The sequence below is a fragment of the Somniosus microcephalus genome, chromosome 33 (genome assembly GCF_052327205.1).
Source record: "Somniosus microcephalus isolate GS21.2 chromosome 33, FLI_Smic_1.0, whole genome shotgun sequence".
Taxonomy (NCBI): Eukaryota; Metazoa; Chordata; class Chondrichthyes; order Squaliformes; family Somniosidae; genus Somniosus; species Somniosus microcephalus.
This window is the reverse complement of record NC_141019.1, coordinates 2,883,504-2,905,769: the sequence shown is the minus strand read 5'-3', so window position 1 is coordinate 2,905,769 and position 22,266 is coordinate 2,883,504. Positions and strand designations below refer to the sequence as shown.

The 22,266-nt window shown below is 49.1% G+C and overlaps 1 protein-coding gene across 7 annotated transcripts in view; it reads right to left on the bottom strand.

The window, feature by feature from the left end:
• LOC147096930 (rho guanine nucleotide exchange factor 25-like) overlaps nucleotides 1–22,266 on the bottom strand; it is a 550,157-nt gene that overhangs the window by 75,363 nt on the left and 452,528 nt on the right. For all 7 annotated transcript variants that reach the window (XM_085972586.1, XM_085972583.1, XM_085972585.1 and 4 more), the window contains one exon: nucleotides 6,302–6,441. In XM_085972586.1, coding sequence (XP_085828712.1) covers nucleotides 6,302–6,441 — 140 coding nt within the window. The remainder of the gene's footprint in view (nucleotides 1–6,301; nucleotides 6,442–22,266) is intronic.

Here is a 22,266-nt window from a genome sequence, read left to right as displayed (position 1 = left end):
GCCTAGAACCGACGTTCAATAAGCTGGCGACGGGCGGCCCTTGCACTTTCTGCCTCCCTCCTGTGCTGGTCCTCCTCCTCCTCCTCCTCCTCCTCCTCAGGTGGTCCTCCAATCTCTGGTGGCAGTGGCTGAGTCCTGCGGATAGCCAGGTTGTGCAGCATGCAGCACACGACCACGAAATGGGAGACTCGCTCCGGCGAATATTGTAGGGCTCCACCGGAACGATCCAGACAGCGGAACCGTTGCTTCAGGACGCCGATTGTTTGCTCAGTGATGTTCCTGGTCACTTGATGGCTGTCGTTGTATCCCTCTTCAGCAGGGGTGCTGGGCGCACGGAGCGGGGTCATCAGCCAGGTACACAAAGGATAGCCTTTGTCCCCGAGAAGCCATCCTCGTGGGTGAGGCTGGGCCTGGAACATGTCTGCCACAGAAGTCTGGCGCAGGATGAAGGCATCGTGGCTGCTGCCTGGAAAGCGGGCATTGACAGCTAGGATGAGCTGCCTGTGGTCACACACCAGCTGGACGTTGAGCGAATGGTAGCCCTTCCGGTTGCGGTAATCCTCGGAATTCTCCAGAGGTGCCCGCAAAGCCACATGCGTGCAGTCAATGGCGCCCTGCACCATGGGGAAGCCCACGAATGCTGCAAAGCCCATTGCACGCTGTTGCTGCTTGGCAAGGGCCATGGAGAAGGAGATGAACTGACGTCTCCTTTTGAAAAGGGCATTGGTCACCTGGCAGATGCAGCAATGCACGGCGAACTGGGAGATGTTGGAAATGTCCCCAGTAGCGGATTGGAAGGAGCCGGTGGCATAGAAGTTGAGAGCCACCGTCACCTTCACTGCCACCGACAGAGACGTCCTGCTCCTCAGATGTGGCTGCAGATCACCGCCAAGCAGGTGGCAGATCTCTGTGACCACCTCCCTTCGGAATCGCAGCCTCCAAACACACTGCTCGTCAGACATGTTCAGATAGGAGAACTGCTGGCGGTATACCCTGGGTGGGTAAGGCCTCCGTTCCCGACGCCTGTTGCCCCCTCTCCATCTAGCCAGGACTGCCACTCTCTCACGGCGTCTGTGAGCCCTTTGGATGCAATGGAGAAGGCCAGCGTTTGCACCCATTGCAGCCCCCATTATATGTTAGCAAACAATGATATGTCAATGAAGGCAAAGACAATTGGAAAGCTGTGGCCTGAAGCCACAAGTACCTGTCCGAGTGTTGAGCCAAAGCAGAAAGCTCTCTACCTTGGTCTCTCTGCAAAGATCCATCTCTCAAGAAGGAGTGCTGCGAAATGGCAGCCTTTTCTAGTGCAGGAGGAGTGCCCTTTAATTTGCACCCCCCGCGCCCGGCATCGACTGAGCACCGTTCCACTCTACCAGTCGCTAGGGGCGCCAGGCGCACAATAGGGCGTCGCGACTGAATTTCCGGTTTGGGGCGCACAAAGGGCGTTGCATGAGGAAATGACGTCAGGATCTGCGCGCGCAGCTGAGCGCGCGCAAAGACTTTGCGCCGCCGCTAAATCGTGAGTGAAGTTGGGGAGAGGTGCAGATCGCGCTGCGCCCGGCCGTTAGCCGCCTAGTGCCCAACATCTCCTCCTCCTAAGGCGCTACCGGCTGGCGCAAGCAACTGAATTTCTAGGCCTTTGTAACTGTTTGATTATTTTTTAGATGAGCACTGTTAGTGAGAATCCCAATTTCAAATCATTCATTACATGAATTTAAATTATAATTTAGCCTTTATATACATGGGAAATATTTAACCTTAAGCCACATCACTGAGCATAATTTAAATAATGCTTCAATGAATCTCTAAATTAATCACAATCAGGAAAAGTAAAATACTGAAGGTTCAAACAGAGGCCAATGCGTCTCTGCCAAAGTAAATTAAGGATCCTGTGGAGGCACAGGATAGGACTAGTCACTAAAGCAACCTCACAAAAAGTTTTCTGCTCATTATCCTGGGCCCACTAAAGAAAGGCTTGCATTTATGGAGCGCCTCAGGATGTCCCAAAGCGCTTTACAGCCAATGAAGTACTTTTGAAGTGTAGTCACTGTTGTAATGTGGGAAACACGGCAACCAATTTGCACACAGCAAGATCCCACAAACAGCAATGTGATAATGACCAGATCATCTGGTTTTTTTTAAGTGCTGGTTGAGGGCCAAATATCAGACAGGACTCCCCTGCTCGTCTTCAAATTTTGGCTTGGAGATCTTTTACATCTGCCTGAGAGTTTGGTTGAATGTTTCACTTGAAAGATGGCATCAGTGCAGCTCTCCCTCAGTGTCAGCCTAGAATTTGTGCTCAAGTCTCTGGAGTGGGACTTGAACCCATAACCTTCTAACATCAGAGGCAAGAGTGCGACCCACTGAGCCAAGGCTGACACAATCAAACCTACCTGACACTATCAAACTTACCTATATACAAGGGCAAGTGTAGACACTCTTGAGAATGTATGGCGGAGGGGCTCAATTACAAGAGTAGTCTAAAACACAGAGCATAAAGTGACCCAAGAGCATAATGTGAGAGCTGTTGTACACCCTGTTACAGACAACCATGAGGGAGGGATTCAGAGACCTCATAGATGCCCACTGATCTCTGCCCACACAGACCAGTGGGCATCATGGGGAGATGCCCTCCTACTGTGGCATGCACGGAGAAGCACAGGAGCAGGCAGTTGACACTCGTGCCGGGTGGGCAGTCCTGTGGCATTATACAGCCCTGCCCAAGTGACTACAGCCGGCGCCTCTGAAAGCAATGGGTCTGCAGTGACCCCCACCAAAAGAGACCCCTAGCACTGATGCAGGCCCATCGGGGTTTAGTCGAGATACCTTCCGCATCCCGTGCAGCTTGTCAGCTGACTGAGCAGCTATATCGTGAAAGTGTCACTATTTCAGCGTGAAGGAAATAAAGTTGGCCAAAACCAAAATGGCCGACTGCTGAGGTTGGCCCTGTGAGCATCTGAAAGGATGTTGTGGGACGAGAGTTGAAGGCAACTGAGACCTTCAGTGACACTGCTAGTGTAGGGCCGATAGTTGACTGTCCCTACCAGGTTGCACACCTGAGTTACAGCCTCTCTGTTGAGACTGAGCCTGGTCATGTACTTCTTCTCTGTAATGAGCAGGTAGCTGACTAGTGCACTATATCCACGGCCTGCAGTAGTTTGCTCTGTGAGCTGTGTACTATTTGCTCTCTCCGGACTGCTGGGCCATCCACTCCTCCCCCTTCTAAGAGACACCTGGCTACAGCTATAGATGCTGCACCCACGCAATCAGAAAACTCCTTTCAGTCCACTAACAGCAGGTTAGTGGTGGGCAATAAATGCTGGCCTTGCCAAGATGCCCACAACCCATGAACGAATAAAAAAAAAGGTGTGACCTTGCATTTACGACCTCAGGACGTCCCAAAGTGCTTTACAGCCAATTAAGTACTTTTTTGAAGTGTGGTCACTGTTGTAATGTGGGAAACGCGGCAGCTAATTTGCGCACAGCAAGCTCCCACAAACAGCAATGTGATAATGACCAGATCATCTGCTTTAGTGATGTTGGTTGAGGGATAAATATTGGCCAAGACACCGGGGGAGAACTCCCCCTGCTCTTCTTCAAAATAGTGCCATGGGACCTTTTACATCCGCCTGAGAGAGCAGACGGGGCCTCGGTTTAATGTCTCATCTGAAAGACGGCACGTCTGACAGTGCAGCACTCCCTCAGCACTGCACTGGAGTGTCAGCCTGGATTTTATGCTCAAGTCTCAAAAAGCCTATGTGTGATAGGCTTCTCTACATGTCTTGGAATCTAACTGGTATGAGATGCGTTCAGATCTTGTTTGAATTCAAAGCGGGTCATTGTAACCTAACCTGCTCGGCACGAGGCCGATGGGATGGGGTCGTCAACCTTTGTGACCCTCCAATGAAGACAACGGTGCCAATCATAGAATCATAGAAATTTACGGCACAGAAGGAGGCCGTTCGGCCCATCGTGTCCGTGCCGGCTGAAAGAGCTCTCCAGCCTAATTCCCACTTTCCAGCTCTTGGTCCGTAGCCCTGTAGGTTGCAGCACTTCAAGTGTATATCCAAGCACTTTTTAAATGTGATGAGGGTTTCTGCCTCTACCACCCTTTCTGGCAGTGAGTTCCAGACCCCCACCGCCCTCTGGGTGAAAAAAAATTCTCCTCAACTTCCTCTAATTCTTCCCCCAATTACTTTAAATCTGTGCCCCCTGGTTTTTGACCCCTCTGCTAAGGGAAATAGGTCCTTCCTATCCACTCTATCTAGGCCCCTCATAATTTTATACACCTCAATAAGGTCTCCCCTCAGCCTCCTCTGTTCCAAGGAAAACAACCCCAGCCTATCCAGTCTTTCCTCATAGCTAAAATTCTCCAGTCCTGGCAGCATCCTCGTAAATCTCCTCTGTACCCTCTCTAGTGCAATCACATCTTTCCTGTAATGTGGTGACCAGAACTGCACGCAGTACTCTAGCTGAGGCCTAACTAGTGTTTTATACAGTTGAAGCATAACCTCCCTGCTCTTGTATTCTATGCCACGGCTAATAAAGGCAAGTATTCTGTATGCCTTCTTAACCACCTTATCTACCTGGCCTACCTTCAGGGATCTGTGGACATGCACTCCAAGGTCCCTCTGATCCTCTACACTACTCAGTGTCCTACCATTTAATGTGTATTCCCTTTCCTTGTTCGCCCTCCCCAAATGCATTACCTCAAACTTCTCCGGATTGAATTCCATTTGCCACTGTTCTGCCCACCTGACCAGTCCATTCCTGCAGTCTATAGCTTTCTTCTTCATTATCAACCACATGGCTAATTTTTGTATCATCTGCAAATTTCTAAATCATGCCCCCTACATTGAAGTCTAAATCATTGATACATACCACAAAAAGCAAGGGACCCAGTACGGAGCCTTGCGGAACCCCACTGGAAACAGCCTTCCAGTCACAAAAACACCCTTCGACCATTACCCTTTGCTTCCTGCCACTGAGCCAATTTTGGATCCAACTTGCCACTTTGCCCTGGATCCAATGGGCTTTTACTTTTCTGACCAGTCTGCCATGTGCGATCTTGTCAAAAGCCTTGCTAAAGTCCATATACACTACATCAAATGCACTACCCTCATTGACCCTCCTTGTTACCTCCTCACAAAATTCAATCAAGTTAGTCAGACACGACCTTCCCTTAACAAATCCGTGCTGACTATCCTTGATTAATCTGTACCTTTCTAAATGACGATTAATCCTGTCCCTCAGAATTTTTTCCAATAATTTGCCCACCACCGAGGTTAGGCTGACTGGCCTGTAATTACTCGGTCTATCCCTTTCTCCCTTTTTAAACAAGGGCACAACGTTAGCAGTCCTCCAGTCCTCCGGCACCACATCTGTAGCCAGAGAGGATTGGAAAATGATGGTCTGAGCTTCTGCTATTTCCTCTCTTGCTTCTCTTAACAGCCTGAGGTGCATTTCATCCGGGCCTGGCGATTTATCTAATTTCAAAGATGCTAAACCCCTTAATATTTCCTCTCTCACGATGTTTATCTCATCTAATATTTCATACTCCTCCTCCTTAACTACAATGGGCGGCCACCCCCAACCCATCAGTTACCTCCAAGAGGGCCCGGTTAAAATTATCCACACCCTCGAGGCTAGGTATTCCACGGCGAGTGTCTCACCTCCTGACTCCTCAAAGCCTTTCCACCATCTACAAGGCACAAGTCAGGAGTGTGACAGAATACTCTCCACTTGCCTGGATGAGTGCAGCTCCAACAACACTCAAGAAGCTCGACACCATCCAAGACAAAGCAGCCCGCTTGATTGGCACCCCATCCACCACCTTAAACATTCACTCCCTCCACCACCGGCGCACCGTGGCTGCAGTGTGTACCATCTACAAGATGCACTGCAGCAACTCGCCAAGGCTTCTTTGGCAGCATCTCCCAAACACGCGACCTCTTCCACCTAGAAGGACAAGGGCAGCAGGCGCATGGGAACACCACCACCTCCAAGTTCCCCTCCAACCTGACTTAGAAGTATATCGGCCAATCCTTCACCGTCACTGGGTCAAAACCCTGGAACTCCCTCCCTAACAGCACTGTGGGAGTACCTTCACCACACGGACTGCAGCGGTTCAAGATGGCGGCTCACCACCACCTTCCCAAGGGCAATTAGGGATGGGCAGTAAATCCTGGCCTTGCCAGCGACGCCCACATCCCATGAATGAATAAAAAAAAACAATAGGTTCAATGCAGAATTAGCTGAAATAAAATACAGATAAACCTTTTTGGCGGGGTTCGTCACTTACATACTCTTTTCTAAGGCACCCCTCCTTTCTTCCTCGGTGTCTATTGATGTGATTGATTGCTGTGGAAATCCGTTTGGGGGTTGAGCCACTGAACCCACGGCGCCGTCCTGATCAGAGAGGTGGGAGATAGGAGCCTGCACCTAGGAGACACAAACCCATTAAAGTGTCACTTACATTCCTGCTCCCTCCTCAAAGGCAATATCATTCACAGACATGGGAATATCCACCCAAGGTGCTTGTGTCCAAAACGTTGGATGGTGACTAACCAGATCGAACATCCCAATTACCATCCAGCTGGAAAAGTTCCAGCCCTGGTTATAAGTTGCCGGCACCAGGACATTGTCTTGCTCCTTTGCAGACCTACAGCTCTCCTGTATGCAGCTCACGTTGCCAGCTCTGCTCGGACATAGTCCTGGAGGATTCTTAACTTGGCCTCCCGCCTCCAACCGCCCCAGCTGGTCAAAATAAGGGTACGGTAGCATAGTGGTTATGTTACTGGACTAGTAATCCGGCGGCCTGGACTAATGATATCAACTGTGAGACATGAGTTCAAATCCCACCACGGCAGCTGGCGAATTTAAATTCAGTTAATAAATAAATCTGGAATAAAATGCTAGTATTAGTAATGGTGACCATGTAACTACCGGATTGTCATAATAAACCCATCTGGGTCACTAATGTCCCAACCCGCACCAAGTCCTGTTTGCCCATCTCCTCTGTGCTCGCTGACCTACATTGGCTCCCGGTTAAGCAGCGCCTCGATTTCAAAATTCTCATCCTTGTTTTCCAATCCCTCCATGGCCTCGCCCCTCATTATCTCTGTAATCTCCTCCAGCCCCACAACCCCCCAAGATATCTGCGCTCCTCTAATTCTGCCCTCTTGAGCATCCCTGATTATAATCGCTCCACCATTGGCGGCCGTGCCTTCTGTTGCCTAGGCCCTAAGCTCTGGAATTCCCTGCCTAAACCTCTCCGCCTCTCTACCTCTCTTTCCTCCTTTAAGACGCTCCTTAAAACCTACCTCTTTGACCAAGCTTTTGGTCGTCTGCCCTAATTTCTCCTTATGTGGCTCGGTGTCAAATTTGTTGTCTTATAATACTCCTGTGCATCACCTTGGGATGTTTTACTACGTTAAAGGCACTATATAAACACAAGTTGTTGTTGTTGTTTAGGGAAGGAAATCTGCTGTCCTTACCCGGTCTGGCCTATATGTGACTCCAGACCCACAGCAATGTGGTTGACTCTTAACTGCCCTCCAAAAGGGCAATTAGGGATGGGCAATAAATGCTGACCTTGCCAGCGATGCCCAGATCCCAGGAATGAGAACAAAAACAGCCTTTTTTTGCCCTCTCCAATATTTTTAGAACTGATAAACGAAAGAGTCCAAAGAAAATGCAAAGAAAAACACAATTCTTTTTAACGCCCCCATGATTTTTCAATTGGGTTTCCAACAGCGGTGTCCGGGAGATTAATCTTTAATTCCTGGAGACTCTGGGGCAACCCTGGAGGGTTGGCTACCCCTATATGTAGCGAGAGAGAGTCACGTGTGAGAATGCAATCTCTTGCCTCAGCTCACACATGCTGGTTTTTCTCTTGCTGAAGGAGGCGAGCGGTTGTTATGCAGGAGGGACGGCCTTAGTGTCGGCATTGATAAGAGGGGAGATATTTTTTGCCTGAGCGCCCTCAATTGCATGCTGGTTGTAAGTTTATTGAGGGGAAAATCACGGGCTGGAGGTGCATCATTTCCTAATATGTGCAACTGGGAGCTTCCAGGCAGAAAATCTTCCATTAGATAACTCCAGTGCACTGGCACAGGCGTGATAGGCCCAAAATGGCCTCCACCTGCGCTGTAAACTTAGGATTCCATGACTCTCATCAAAGCCCTTTATTAAAGGTATGGGCCTCTCGGTCTAATAGGGGGCTGTCACTGTATGTTTCATGGAATAGCTTGGCCCCAGCACAAGGGCATGAAACGGTTAAACTTCGAGGCACAGGAAAGGTGCCAGTCATCAAAGTCTGCAGTTCTTAGAGAACACAGTGATACTGGACAATGAAAACTTTGACTCATGATTAACTCTGAAAAGGACATGGACATTGAACTGTGAGGCCTTGAATCATGATTGGTTTCGATGGGAAAAATTAACATCCGGACAATGCTCTGAGTTTAACTGAAACAATGGGGTCACGATCGACTTCCTGACATGAATGGAAGACACACTAGCCCTGTTTTTGATGGGAAAAATTAACATCCAGACAATGCTCTGAGTTTAACTGAAACAATGGGGCCACGATTGACATCCTGGCATGAATGGAAGACACACTAGTCCTGGTTTCGATGGGAAAAATTAACATCCAGACAATGCTCTGAGTTTAACTGAAACAATGGGGCCACGATCGACATCCTGACATGAATGGAAGACACACTAGTCCTGAGCAGACAATCAGCTAACCGCCCATCAACAGTAATAGAAATCACATTGTGTATGCGTTACAGAGAGCGGGAGAGGAGATAAGGAGTTATCTTCGATCTCACAGCTCTGTATGCCTCCAGTGATTGAATTACAGGTTGACGAGGTGTGAACGGCCAGTTCAGCAAACCGACAACCGAAACTGGTTGGGGGAGGCCCAGCCATGGGGCCAGGTGATGGAAGAACTATAAGAAGGAGCGACATCGACTTGTGGACTGCTGCAGTCAGGTGAAGAAGGACGGGGGATCGGTCACCTCCAGATCCAAGGCCTACGATCAACATCGGTAACGACCAGCCGCACGGGTGATTGTCAGTTTCAGCCAAATCTCGAAGGGGTTTTTGTCTGTGGTTTGTTGGTTTTAATAAACTAACAGTTTTGGGTTGAGCCTAAACCTTTGTGTCGTGTATATTTTGTTCCTGTAAATCCAGAGTCCAAGAATCCTTGTAAGGCACAAGGGAACTGAACACCTTACACACTCCCACTATGCCTGCTGGAATAGCCTTGGCTCCATAGCTACAAGAAAAAATGCTCAGAAATTCTACAGTCGGGGTGAGGGGGCGTGGGGGGAGCTATGAAGAGAAAGAGAAAGGCAGGGAAAAGAGGATGAGAGAGAGAAGGAAAATATGCTAATGTCACCTGGCTGTCACCTGTGAGCCTTGTGACTGGTGAAGCTTGCAACTTTTTACCAATTTTAATGTTTTTCAAGATCGGGAGGGAGGCTCGTGCTTCAGGTGGAGGGCTCGTGATTGAAAGTCTCACCCACAGGATTTGTCCAGTGCTCATAACTCTACACACATCAGGATTGGGCATCTCTTTTGATTGATTTGCACCCGAATTATGCGATGAAAAATGACGATAAATAAACTTGGTCTTCGCAATGAGTAGGTATAATAGGTATGTACTCGCATTGGAAGGAAGTGACTAGTGGTGTCCCACAAGGGTCTGTGCAGGGGCCTCAACTATTCACTATATTTATTAATGACTTGGATAACACCATAGCGAGCCATATATCCAAGTTTGCCGATGACACAAAGATTAGTGGCATAATAAGCTGTGTAGACGGGAGCATAAAACTACAAGAGAGACATTGATGGATTAAGTGTGTAGGCAAAACTGTGGCAGATTGATTTCAGCACAGGTAAGTGTGAGGTCATCCATTTTGGACCAAAAATGGTGGAAAGCTAGGAACAGTGGAGGTCCAAAGAGATTTCAGGGTTCCTGCACACAGATCACTAAAATGTGGTGGTCAGCAACGTTCCCGCTAAGCTATGTGACCGCGCGGCCACGCAGCGGTCTGGAGGTCCCGCGCGGGCCGCTCACCAGCTTATCAATGGAAATAAGCGCGCAAGCTGAAAGTGAATGTGCAGGTGCAGCAAGCCATTAGGAAGATAAATGGTATGCTGGCCTTCATTACAAGAGGATTTGAGTACAGGAGTAAAGAAGTCTTACTCCAATTATATAGGGCCTTGGTGAGACCACACCTGGAGTACTGTGTAGTATTCTGGTCTCCTTACCTAAGGAAGGATATACTTGCCATAGAGGGTGTGCAACAAAGGTTCATGAGATTGACTCCTGGGATGGTGGGACTGTCGTATGAGAAGAGATTGAGTAAACTAGGCCTGTATTCTCTTGAATTCAGAAGAATGAGAGGGGATCTCATTGAAGCATACAAAATTATTACAGGGCTTGATAGGGTGGATGCTGGGAGAATGTTTCCCTTGGCTGGGGAGTCTAGAACCAGGGGCCACAGCCTCAGGATAAAGGGTAGGCCATTCAGGACTGAAATGAGAAGAAATTTCTTCACACAGAGGGTGGTGAATCTTTGGAATTCTCTACCCCAGAGGGCTGTGGAGGCTCAGTCATTGGGTATATTCAAAACAGAAGTCGATAGATTTCTGACTAGTAAGGGCATCAAGGGATATGGCGATAGGGCCGGTGAATGCAGTTGAGGCAGAAGATCAGCCATGATCTCCTTGAATGGCGGAGCAGGGTTGAATGGCCGAATGGCCTACTCCTGCTCCTATTTCTTATGTTCTTAAGCGTGAAAGTTTGCATGGCCGCGCAGCCGGTTAAAGGGGCCGTGCACTGAAAAAAATTACAGGGAACATTGGTGGTCAGGTCCAAAAAATAAGTAATAAGGTTAATGGAATGTTAGCCTTTATATCCAGAGGGCTAGAATATACTGTAAAGGGGAGGAGGTTTTGCTACAGCTATATACAGGATTCGGGGACATAACCTTAAAATCAGAGCCAGACCATTCAGGAGCGAAGTTAGCTCAATTAATCATTTTAAATCTGATATTTGATAGATTTTTGCTAGACAAGGGTATTAAGGGATATGGAGCCAACGCAGGTGGATGGAATTAGGATACAGATCAGCCATGATCTCACTGAATGGTGGAACAGGTTGAATGGTCTACCCCTGTTCCTATGTTCCTATGTAGTGTTAAATTCCTATACTACAGTGCATACTGAACGCCATACGCTCACACCCATGCACTGACTACACACCCACTTACAGAATTTCCCCCCCCCCAACATACTTACTGAGCTGCATAAACTCACACACACACAGCTCCCCCCACTCACATCTACTGAGCCCCACACACTACAGCAATAACTTGTATTTAAATAGTGCCTTTAATGTAGTAAAAGGTCCCAAGGCGCTTCACAGGAACGTTATCAGACAAAATTTGACACCGAGCCAGATAAGGAGATAGTAGGACAGGTGACTAAAAGCTTGGTCAAAGAGGTAGGTTTTAAGGAGCGTCTTAAAGAAGGAGGGAGAGGGAGAGAGGCGGAGAGGTTGAGGGAGAGAATTCCAGAGCTTAGGGCCCAGGCAGCCGAAGGCACGGCCGCCACTGGTGACACACTCACAATCACACACACACACACACTGACCACACACACACACCACTCATACACACAGACCCCCCGCCCTACCACTCACATGGACTGAGCCCCACTATCTCACACCCACACAATCACCCCCTTCCCCCTCACACACTCACAGATCCCCCAGTAAACCTACTTCTGACTGGTTGGTGTTAGATCCGTGATTCAGAGAGTATGATGTTTTTCAATAACCACACGGATGCTGTAACTTAACAATCAACAGGTCTTTACTGGAGGAGGGTAGTCTCAAGACTGGGGTACAGAGGCATGCTCAAGGCTTATATACAGGTGTGGTCACTGCCGGTACTACAGTATACAGGAGCTGTAAAAGTAGTTCTCTCTTAAAGGTACATACACTACAGTTGGTACTACCTTCTTTTAGGCTCTGGTTGGCTTCAAAGCACTCAGCCGCCACAAAATAGGAGCAGGAAAAAGCCATTCAGCCCATCTAGTTTATCCTGCCATTCGAGTCCACATAAGGGACCCGTTTTGACCACATTCACTTTCCTCCTGCCTTGGCACCAAGCCTATAGCCCTCTACTCATAGGACGGTTTGTACTATTATGGTTATGCTCTGGGAAGAGTCGGCATGTTTTCAGCTCCTGGGATTAAGCGCACCATTGATCATTATATTTGGCACCACCTCAGACAACAAACTGATTTCTGCTTTGAACCTATTCCTTGAAAACACAGCAGTCAGTGTACTTCATGGTCTATTTAACTTCCTCTTTTCCAATAAGCTGAAGTGTCTGACTTGTAAGGGACTCCCCAGGTAGACATCAGACTGAGTACTTTGGCCCGGCGTCCATTTTTGGCCGGTTACGCTCCGGTGAAGGGCCTTGGCACATCAGCCTACGTTAAAAGCGCTACATGAATGCAAGTTGTTGCTTCATTGATTCCTTGGCTCCGATATTTACGGGGAGGTGGGTTGGCGAGGGGGGGGTGGGGGGGGGGGGGCGGGGGGGCAGAGAGCACTTTTGCAGTCGGGAAACCCTGGAAGAACAGGTTTCCCTCGGGCCCTGCTGAATTTAACGGCAGGACCTGGTTTAACATTTTTTTTTGTCTCCGTTTCCAGGCCGCAGCCAGCCAGATTGAGAGGCTGGCTGGCTGTCGGGTAGGCCTTCGGCAGCAGGCCGCAGCCGGGGAGCAGAGAGGAGGGAGGGAGATATCGAAGGCCGGCAGGGGGAGGGGGCATCGGAGATTGGAGACCGGTGTTGGGAGATGTCGGAAAGGCCAGTGCGGGGGGGGGGGGGGGGTGGAGTGGGGAGAGATAGGAAGGGTTGGGGGTGGGGGAGGGAGATCAGAAAGTCCGGGTTGGTGGGGAGAACGTGGCTTGGGGTGGGGGGGAGATCGGATCGCGGAAAGGGGGGGAATGGCCGATCACGGGTGGAGGAAGCACATAAGCTTGGGGGGCTGGGGGGAAGCACTCCTGCTCCTGGCCCACAAGCAGGGCTGGAAAGGCACTTACCTCTTCCATGCAGCAGTCCTCACCTCTCTTCAGATGCCGGGTTTCCCAAGGCCTGGGTAACCTGACCGGCTATCGAAAGATTTAACATGGAGGCAAAATGTGAGGCATGGAAAATATTTAAATGAGCGACCCGCCTCCTGGGAGCGAGTTGGTCGCCCGCTCCCCGTCCCGCCTCCGTTAAAACCGGAAGTGGGCGGGTTCGAGGCATGTTGGGGGTTGGGTTTGAGATTTTTTACATTTTAACACCCCACCCGACCCCAACCCACCCGTTTTTGGGGGTTAAAAATCCCCCCCCCATTACGTCCGAAGCGGACCGCCTGAGCAGGGCTCTGATGGGGACTCGGCAGCACGTTAAGCCACTGGCCAGTCAGCTGCTCACCCCTGTCCTGCTGCTTGAAGAGCCAGCGCTTGCAAAGCCATGCCAGCGCTTTATTGTTGTTTCATTCTGAGCAGGGTGGCGTTGAGAGCGCTGGACCTTTGGAACCAATAGACCGAAGACAAAAGCAGCGATACAGCATTCAGAGTGTTAGCGTTCTGAGCAGTGCATCGGGCAGAGAGGCTGCTTAAAGTGGTGGTCAGTAATGAGCACCCAGGAGTGCAGTCCACAATGCTTGTACTGATTAGTCAATTATGGCAATCATTTGGACACCAGCCAAATTACATAAGACCATAGGACCAGGAGGAGGCCATTCAGCCCATCGAACCTGTTCCCCCATTCAATCAGACCATGGTTGATCTGTATCTTAACTCCATCTACACACCCTGGTTCCGTAACCCTTGGTACCCTTACCCAACAAAAATCTATCAATCTCAGTTTTGATATTTTCAATTGACCCCCAGCCTCAACAGCTTTTTTGGGGGAGAGAGTTCCAGATTTCCACCACCCTTTGTGTGAAGACGTGCTTCCTGACATGGAGAGCTCTAGCCCTCCAAGCAGGAGGACACTGTTTGCTTACATTCCACTATAAATAGAAACTGGGTGGTTCCTAGAACTTCCCTTTAAATCGAATTCGAGTGTGTCAAATCGCTTTCTACAGCGGCACGAAGAGAAGAAACACGTGTTAGAACACGGACGAGGGTTTCAACAGCAGATGGGCTGAGGCAGGAGCAGAGGTGGGCGATGTTACGGAGGTGGAATCATAAAATCATAGAAAGTTACAGCACGGAAGGAGGCCATTTCGGCCCATCGTGTCCGCGCCGGCCGACAAAGAGCTATCCAGCCTAATCCCACTTCCCAGCTCTAGGTCCGTAGCCCTGCAGGTTGCAGCATCTCAAGTGCACATCCAAGTACTTTCTAGAAGATAGGAGCAGGAGTAGGCCATTCGGCCCCTCGAGCCTGCTCCGCCATTCAATGAGATCATGGCTGATCATCCAAATTCAGTACCTTGTCCCTGCCTTCTCCCCATATCCCTTGATCCCTTTAGCCTTAAGAAATATATCCAACGCCTTCTTGAATATATTTAATGAATTGGCCTCTCCTGCCCTCTGTGGTAGAGAATTCCACAGGTTCACCACTCTCTGGGTGAAGAAATTCCTCCTTATCTCAGTCCTAAATGGCCTACCCCTTATCTTTAGACTGTGAACCCTGGTTCTGGACTCCCCGACCATTGGGAACATCCTTCCTGCATCTAGTCTGTCCAGTCCTGTCAGAATTTTATAAGTTTCAATGAAATCCCCTCTCATTCTTCTAAACTCCAACGAGTACAAGCCCAATCGCCCCAATCTCTCCTCATACGTCATTCCTGCCATCCCAGGTATCAGCCTGGTGAATCTTCGCTGAACTCCATCCATGGCAAGAATATCCTTCCTCAGATAAGGCGACCAAAACTGCACACAATACTCAAGATGTGGTCTCACCAAGGCCCTGTACAACTGCAGCAAGACATCCTTGTTCTTGTACTCAAACCCTCTCGCTATGAAGGCCAACATACCATTTGCCTTCTTAACCGCCTGCTGCACCTGCATGCTTACCTTCAGTGACTGGTGCACAAGGGCACCCAGGTCTCGTTGCACTTCCCCTTCTCCCAATCTATTGCCATTCAGATAATAATCTGCCTTCCTGTTTTTGACACCAAAGTGGATAACCTCACATTTATCCACGTTATATTGCATCTGCCATGCTTCTGCCCAATCACCCAACCTGTCCAAATCATCCTGTAGTTTCTCGGCATCCTCCTCACAGCACACACGCCCACCCAGCTTTGTGTCGTCTGCAAATTTGGAGATATTACATCTAGGTCCCTTGTCTAGATCATTAATATATATTGTGAATAGCTGGGGTCCAAGGACCGATCCCTGCGGTACCCCACTAGTCACTGCCTGCCACTCGGAAAAAGACCCGTTTATTCCAACTCTTTGCTTTCTGTCTGCCAACCAGTTCCCTATCCAAGTCAATACCTTGCCCCCAATCCCATGTGCCTTAACTTTACACGCTAATCTCTTATGCGGGACCTTATCAAAAGCCTTCTGAAAGTCCAAATACACCACATCCACTGGTTCTCCCTTATCTATTTTACTAGTTACATCCTCAAAAATTTCCAGTAGATTAGTCAAGCACGATTTACCTTTTGTAAATCCATGTTGACTTTGTCCGATTCTGTCACTGTTTTCCAAGTGCTCTGCTATTACATCTTTTATAATGGACTCTAGCATTTTCCCCACTACCGATGTCAGGCTTACCGGTCTGTAATTCCCCGTTTTCTCTCTACCACCTTTTTTGAATAGTGGGGTAACATTAGCTACCCTCCAATCCATGGGAACTGTTCCAGATTCCATCAAATGTTGGAAGATGACCAGCAATGCATCTACTATTTCTAGGGCCACTTCCTTAAGTACCCTAGGATGTAGATTATCAGGCCCTGGGGATTTATCAGCCTTCAATCCCATCAATTTCCCGAACACCATTTCCCTACAAATACTGATTTCTTTCAGTTCCTCCCTTTCATCAGACCCTATGTTCCCCGACATTTCCGGGAGGTTATTTGTGTCCTCCTTTGTGAAGACAGAGCCAAAATATATATTTAATTGGTCTGCCATTTCTTTGTTCCCCATTATAAATTACCCTGATTCTGACTGCAAGGGACCTACGCTTGACTTTACCAATCTCTTTCTCTTCACATATCTATAAAAGCTTTTACAGTCAGCTTTTATGTTCCCTGCAAGCTTACTCTCATATTCTATTTTCCCTTTCTTAATTAATCCCTTTGTTGAATCCTAAACTGCTCCCAATCCTCTGGATTACTGCTTTTTTTGGCCAATTCATACGTCCTCTCCTTGGATCTTATGCTATCCCTAATTTCCCTCATTAGCCACGGTTGAGTCACCTTTTTTGTTTTATTTTTATGCCAAACTGGGATGAACAAATTCTGTAGTTCATCCATGCGGTCTTTGAATGTTTGCCATTGCCTATCCACCGTTAACCCTTTGAGTGACATTCCCCAATCAATCCTACCCAATTCGCGCCTCAGACCATCGTAGTTTCCTTTATTTAAATTCAGGACCCTAGTCTCTGAGTCAACTACTTCATTCTCCATCTTAATGAAGAATTCGATCATATTATGATCGCTCCGACCCAAGGGGCCTCGTACAACAAGATTGCTAATTAATCCTTTCTCGTTACATAATACCCAGTCTAAGATGGCCTGATCTCTGGTTGGTTCCTCGACATATTGGTCCAGGAAACCATCCCGTAAACACTCCAGGAATTCCTCCTCCACAGTATTGTTACTAATTTGGTTAGCCCAATCTATATGTAGATTAAAATCACCCATGATGACTGCTGTGCCCTTTTTGCACGCTTCTTTAATTTCCCTTTTAATGCCATCCCCAACCTCCGCATTACTGTTTGGAGGTCTATATACCACTCCCACTAACGTTTTCTGCCCCTTGGTATTTCTCAGTTCTACCCATACAGATTCCACATCATCAGAGCTAATATCCTTCCTTACAATTGTGTTAATCCCTTCTTTAACCAGTAATGCTACCCCACCTCCCTTTCCTTTTTGCCTGTCTTTCCTGAATATTGAATACCCCTGGATGTTGAGTTCCCAGCCTTCGCCACCCTGGAGCCATGTTTCTGTAATCCCAATCAAATCATATTCGTTTACCTCTATTTGCGCAGCTAATTCATCCACCTTTTTACGAATGCTCCTCGCATTGAGACACAAAGCCTTCAGGCTTGTTTTTTTAACGCTCTTAGACCTATTAGAATTATTATTTACTGTGGCCATGTTTGATTTAAACCGTTGATTTCTCTGACTGCCACTTTTGTTTTTCTCCTTCCTATCATTTGCTTTTATCCTTGTTTCCCTTTCCTCTGTCCCCCTGCTCAGGTTCCCAAACACCTGCCATTTTAGTTTAAACCCTCCCCCAGAGCACTAGCAAACACTCCCCCTAGGACATCAGTCCCGGCGCTGCCCAGGTGCAAACCGTCCGGTTTGAACTGGTCCCACCTCCCCCAGAACCGGTTCCAATGTCCCAGGAATTTGAATCCCTTCCCCTGGCACCATTCCTCTAGCCACGTATTCATCTGAAATATCCTTCTATTTCTACTCTGACTAGCACGTGGCACTGGTAGCAATCCTGAGATTACTACCTTTGAGGTCCTATTTTTTAATTTACCTCCTAACTCCCTATATTCAGCTTTTAGGACCTCATCCCGTTTTTTACCTATTTCGTTGGTACCTATATGCACCACGACAACTGGCTGTTCACCCTCCCCTCCCAAGATGTTCTGCAGCCGCTCTGAGACATCCTTGACCCTTGCACCAGGGAGGCAACACACCATCCTGGAGTCTCGTTTGCGGCCGCAGAAACGCCTATCTATTCCCCTTACAATAGAATCCCCTATTACTATAGTTCTACCCCTCTTTTTCCTCCCGTCCTGTGCAGCAGAGCCACCCCTGGTGCCAGGAAGTTGGCTGCTGCTGCCTTCCCCTGGTAAGCCATTCCCCCCCATCAGTATCCATTGGGAACATAGGAACAGGAGCAGGCCCTTCAGCCCCTTGAACCTGCTCCACCATTGGGAACATAGGAACAGGAGTAGGCCCTTCAGCCCCTCGAGCCTGCTCCACCATTGGGAACATAGGAACAGGACTAGGCCCTTCAGCCCCTTGAGCCTGCTCCACCATTGGGAACATAGGAACAGGACTAGGCCCTTCAGCCCCTTGAACCTGCTCCACCATTGGGAACATAGGAACAGGAGTAGGCCCTTCAGCCCCTTGAACCTGCTCCACCATTGGGAACATAGGAACAGGAGTAGGCCCTTCAGCCCCTTGAACCTGCTCCACCATTGGGAACATAGGAACAGGAGTAGGCCCTTCAGCCCCTTGAACCTGCTCCACCATTGGGAACATAGGAACAGGAGTCGGCCCTTCAGCCCCTTGAACCTGCTCCACCATTGGGAACATAGGAACAGGAGTCGGCCCTTCAGCCCCTTGAACCTGCTCCGCCATTGGGAACATAGGAACAGGAGTAGGCCCTTCAGCCCCTTGAACCTGCTCCACCATTGGGAACATAGGAACAGGAGTAGGCCCTTCAGCCCCTTGAGCCTGCTCCACCATTGGGAACATAGGAACAGGAGTAGGCCCTTCAGCCCCTTGAACCTGCTCCACCATTGGGAACATAGGAACAGGAGTAGGCCCTTCAGCCCTTGAGCCTGCTCCACCATTGGGAACATAGGAACAGGAGTAGGCCCTTCAGCCCCTTGAGCCTGCTCCACCATTGGGAACATAGGAACAGGAGTAGGCCCTTCAGCCCCTTGAGCCTGCTCCACCATTGGGAACATAGGAACAGGAGTAGGCCATTCAGCCCCTTGAGCCTGCTCCACCATTGGGAACATAGGAACAGGAGTAGGCCCTTCAGCCCCTTGAGCCTGCTCCACCATTGGGAACATAGGAACAGGAGTAGGCCCTTCAGCCCCTTGAGCCTGCTCCACCATTGGGAACATAGGAACAGGAGTAGGCCCTTCAGCCCCTCGAGCCTGCTCCACCATTGGGAACATAGGAACAGGAGTAGGCCCTTCAGCCCCTCGAACCTGCTCCACCATTGGGAACATAGGAACAGGAGTAGGCCCTTCAGCCCCTTGAGCCTGCTCCACCATTGGGAACATAGGAACAGGAGTAGGCCCTTCAGCCCCTCGAGCCTGCTCCACCATTGGGAACATAGGAACAGGAGTAGGCCCTTCAGCCCCTTGAACCTGCTCCACCATTGGGAACATAGGAACAGGAGTAGGCCCTTCAGCCCCTCGAACCTGCTCCACCATTGGGAACATAGGAACAGGAGTAGGCCCTTCAGCCCCTTGAACCTGCTCCACCATTGGGAACATAGGAACAGGAGTAGGCCCTTCAGCCCCTCGAGCCTGCTCCACCATTGGGAACATAGGAACAGGAGTAGGCCCTTCAGCCCCTTGAGCCTGCTCCACCATTGGGAACATAGGAACAGGAGTAGGCCCTTCAGCCCCTTGAACCTGCTCCACCATTGGGAACATAGGAACAGGAGTAGGCCCTTCAGCCCCTTGAACCTGTTCTGAAATTAGCCTGTTCATTCAATTAGATTATGGCTGATCTGTTCCTTAATCCTATTTACGCGCCTTAGTTCCATATCCCTTGATGCCCTTACCTAACAAAAATCTATCAATCTCAGACGTCAAGGCTGCAATTGACCCCCAACATACATAGCCATTTGTGGGGAGAGTTCCAGATTTCCACCACCTTTTGTGTGAAGAAGTGCTTCCTGACATCACCCCTGAACGGCCTGGCTCTAATTTTAAGGTTATGCCCCCTCGTTCTGGACTCCCCCCACCAGAGGAAACAGTGTCTCTCGATCTATCCTATTGAATCCTTTAATCGTTTTAAACACCTCAATCACATCATCCCTCAACCTTCGTGGCTCAGTGGGCAGCACTCTTGCCTCTGAGTCAGAAGGTTGTGAGTTCAAGTCCCACTCCAGGGACTTGAGCACAAAATGCTAGGCTGACACTCCAGTGCAGTGCTGAGGGAGTGCTGCACTGTCGGAGGTGCTGTCTTTCAGAGGAGATGTTAAGCCGAGGCCTCAGGTGGACATAAAAGATCCCATGGCACTATTTCAAAGAGCAGGGGGGAGTTCTCCCCGGTGTCCTGGACAATATTTATCCCTCAACCAAATCCCTAAAACACAGATTATCTGGCCATTATCACATTGCTGTTTGTGGGAGCTTGCTGTGCGCAAATTGGCTGCTGTGTATTCTACATTACAACAGTGACAGTACTTCATTGGCTGTGAAGTATTTTGGGACGTCCTGAGGTTGTGAAAGGTGCTATAGCAATGCAAGTTCTTTCTTTCTATACCCCATTTGGATGACATCCCCAGTATGGAACTGTAGCTCAGCGATTGTCAGTGCCTCCAGGTATGACAAAAAATGAAGATATTGGGGGGTGATTTTAACCCTACGCGCTCAGCAGAAACCTGTCGGGTGGGCGGTTACAATCACCCTGGCTCTCGCCTGTCCGAAAGCCGCCCTGATCGCAACATCTGCAATTTTAACCCACTCTCCTGAGCAGGCACCTAGGACACCCGCCCGGAGCCAACAACAATAACAACAACTTGTACTTATATGGCCCCTTTAATGTAGTAAAACGTCCCAAGGCGCTTCACAGGAGCGATTATCAAACAACATTTCACACCGAGTCACATTAGGAGATATTGGGGCAGATGACCAAAAGCTTGGTCAAAGAGGTAGGTGTTAAGGAGCGTCTTAAAGGAGGAGAGAGAGGTAGAGAGGCGGAGAGGTTTAGGGAGGGTCCTTCTGTACATATGCATGTTGCGGCCCGATGACATCATTGAGACCCGACTGTAATTTTAACTCAGGCCTGAGCGGGGAATCCACCTGGAGTTAAAAATCGAGGCCAATTTGCTTTGTAAAAAATTATCCGTTGATCTGACGCACCCTGAATATCTCCCCCTTCAAGTCTGTCTTTCTCCATATATAATTAGAAAGCCCGACACAGCAGTAAGCATCCCTGTCCTGTGCGCATTCTCGGTTGTTTAGGCAGGTTCGTCGGAATTGTAGTGTATGTACCTTTAAGAGCCCCTGTGTACTGTAATACCGGTAATGACCACTCGGGTATATAAGCCTGTATAGTGTCTTGTATCTTTTCGTTCACCTCCAGACTTTGTTCAGTAAACACCTGTTAAACCAACTCCTGCATTCCGTGTCTCCGTTAACACACGGATACAACAGTGGCGACGAATTGGAAACGGACTTACCTGCAATTCGGCAGCACCTCAAGGAGATCGATTCCTCAGACGAAGGTCGAAGAAAAAAAAAGAAAAAAAAACCTGTGGTTTCACCAGCTAGCCGGGCTGGTGGCAGGTACTGCACTAATCCTTCCTGGTCGGCGGGCTGGGGCTCGATCGGGTGGCTCTGCAGCGGGGCCGAGCAGCGAGTCGGAAGGCGGAGGCAAACAGAGACGGAGGGTGGAGCACTCGGGAGACGGCCGGCGCTGCAAAGCAGGTCGGCGTTCGGACCAAGCAGAGGGAGGGAAAAGTCCCAGAGAGTCTGGCGGGAACGAGTCTCCAACTATTAAAAATATCTGTGTAAATAAAAACCGCGGAGAACAGTGTTGTCAGCAGCGGCAGCGGCGGGAAAGCGCGGGAGGCGCCATTTTTTTCTCGGCAGGGAAGAAAGGAAAGCGCGGGAGGCGCCATTTTTGATTTTCAGGATGCCTAAGACTGGCAATATTACTGCTTTCGATAGTGATATAGAGGATTGGACCACATATGTGAAAAGAGTGGAGGTGTATTGCACAGCGAATGAAGTAGAGGATGATAAAAAGGCATCGGTACTTCTAAATCTGATGGGCGCAAGGACATACGGGCTGTTACGAAACTTAATCACTCCAGCCAAACCGATGGACAAGAATTTTAAGGAGATTGTTGATACCCTACAGGAGCACTTAAACCCAACACCGCTGCTGATAGCGGAATGATTCAAATTCTTCAGGAGGAATCAGCACAAGAATGAAAGTAACGCTGATTACCTCACCGAATTAAGAAAGCTGTCAAAGCACTGCCAATTCGGGGCAGGACTGGCAGATTCTCTACGAGACAAATTCGTCTGCGGTCTCCTAAGTGAAGGAACACAGAAAAGGCTACTT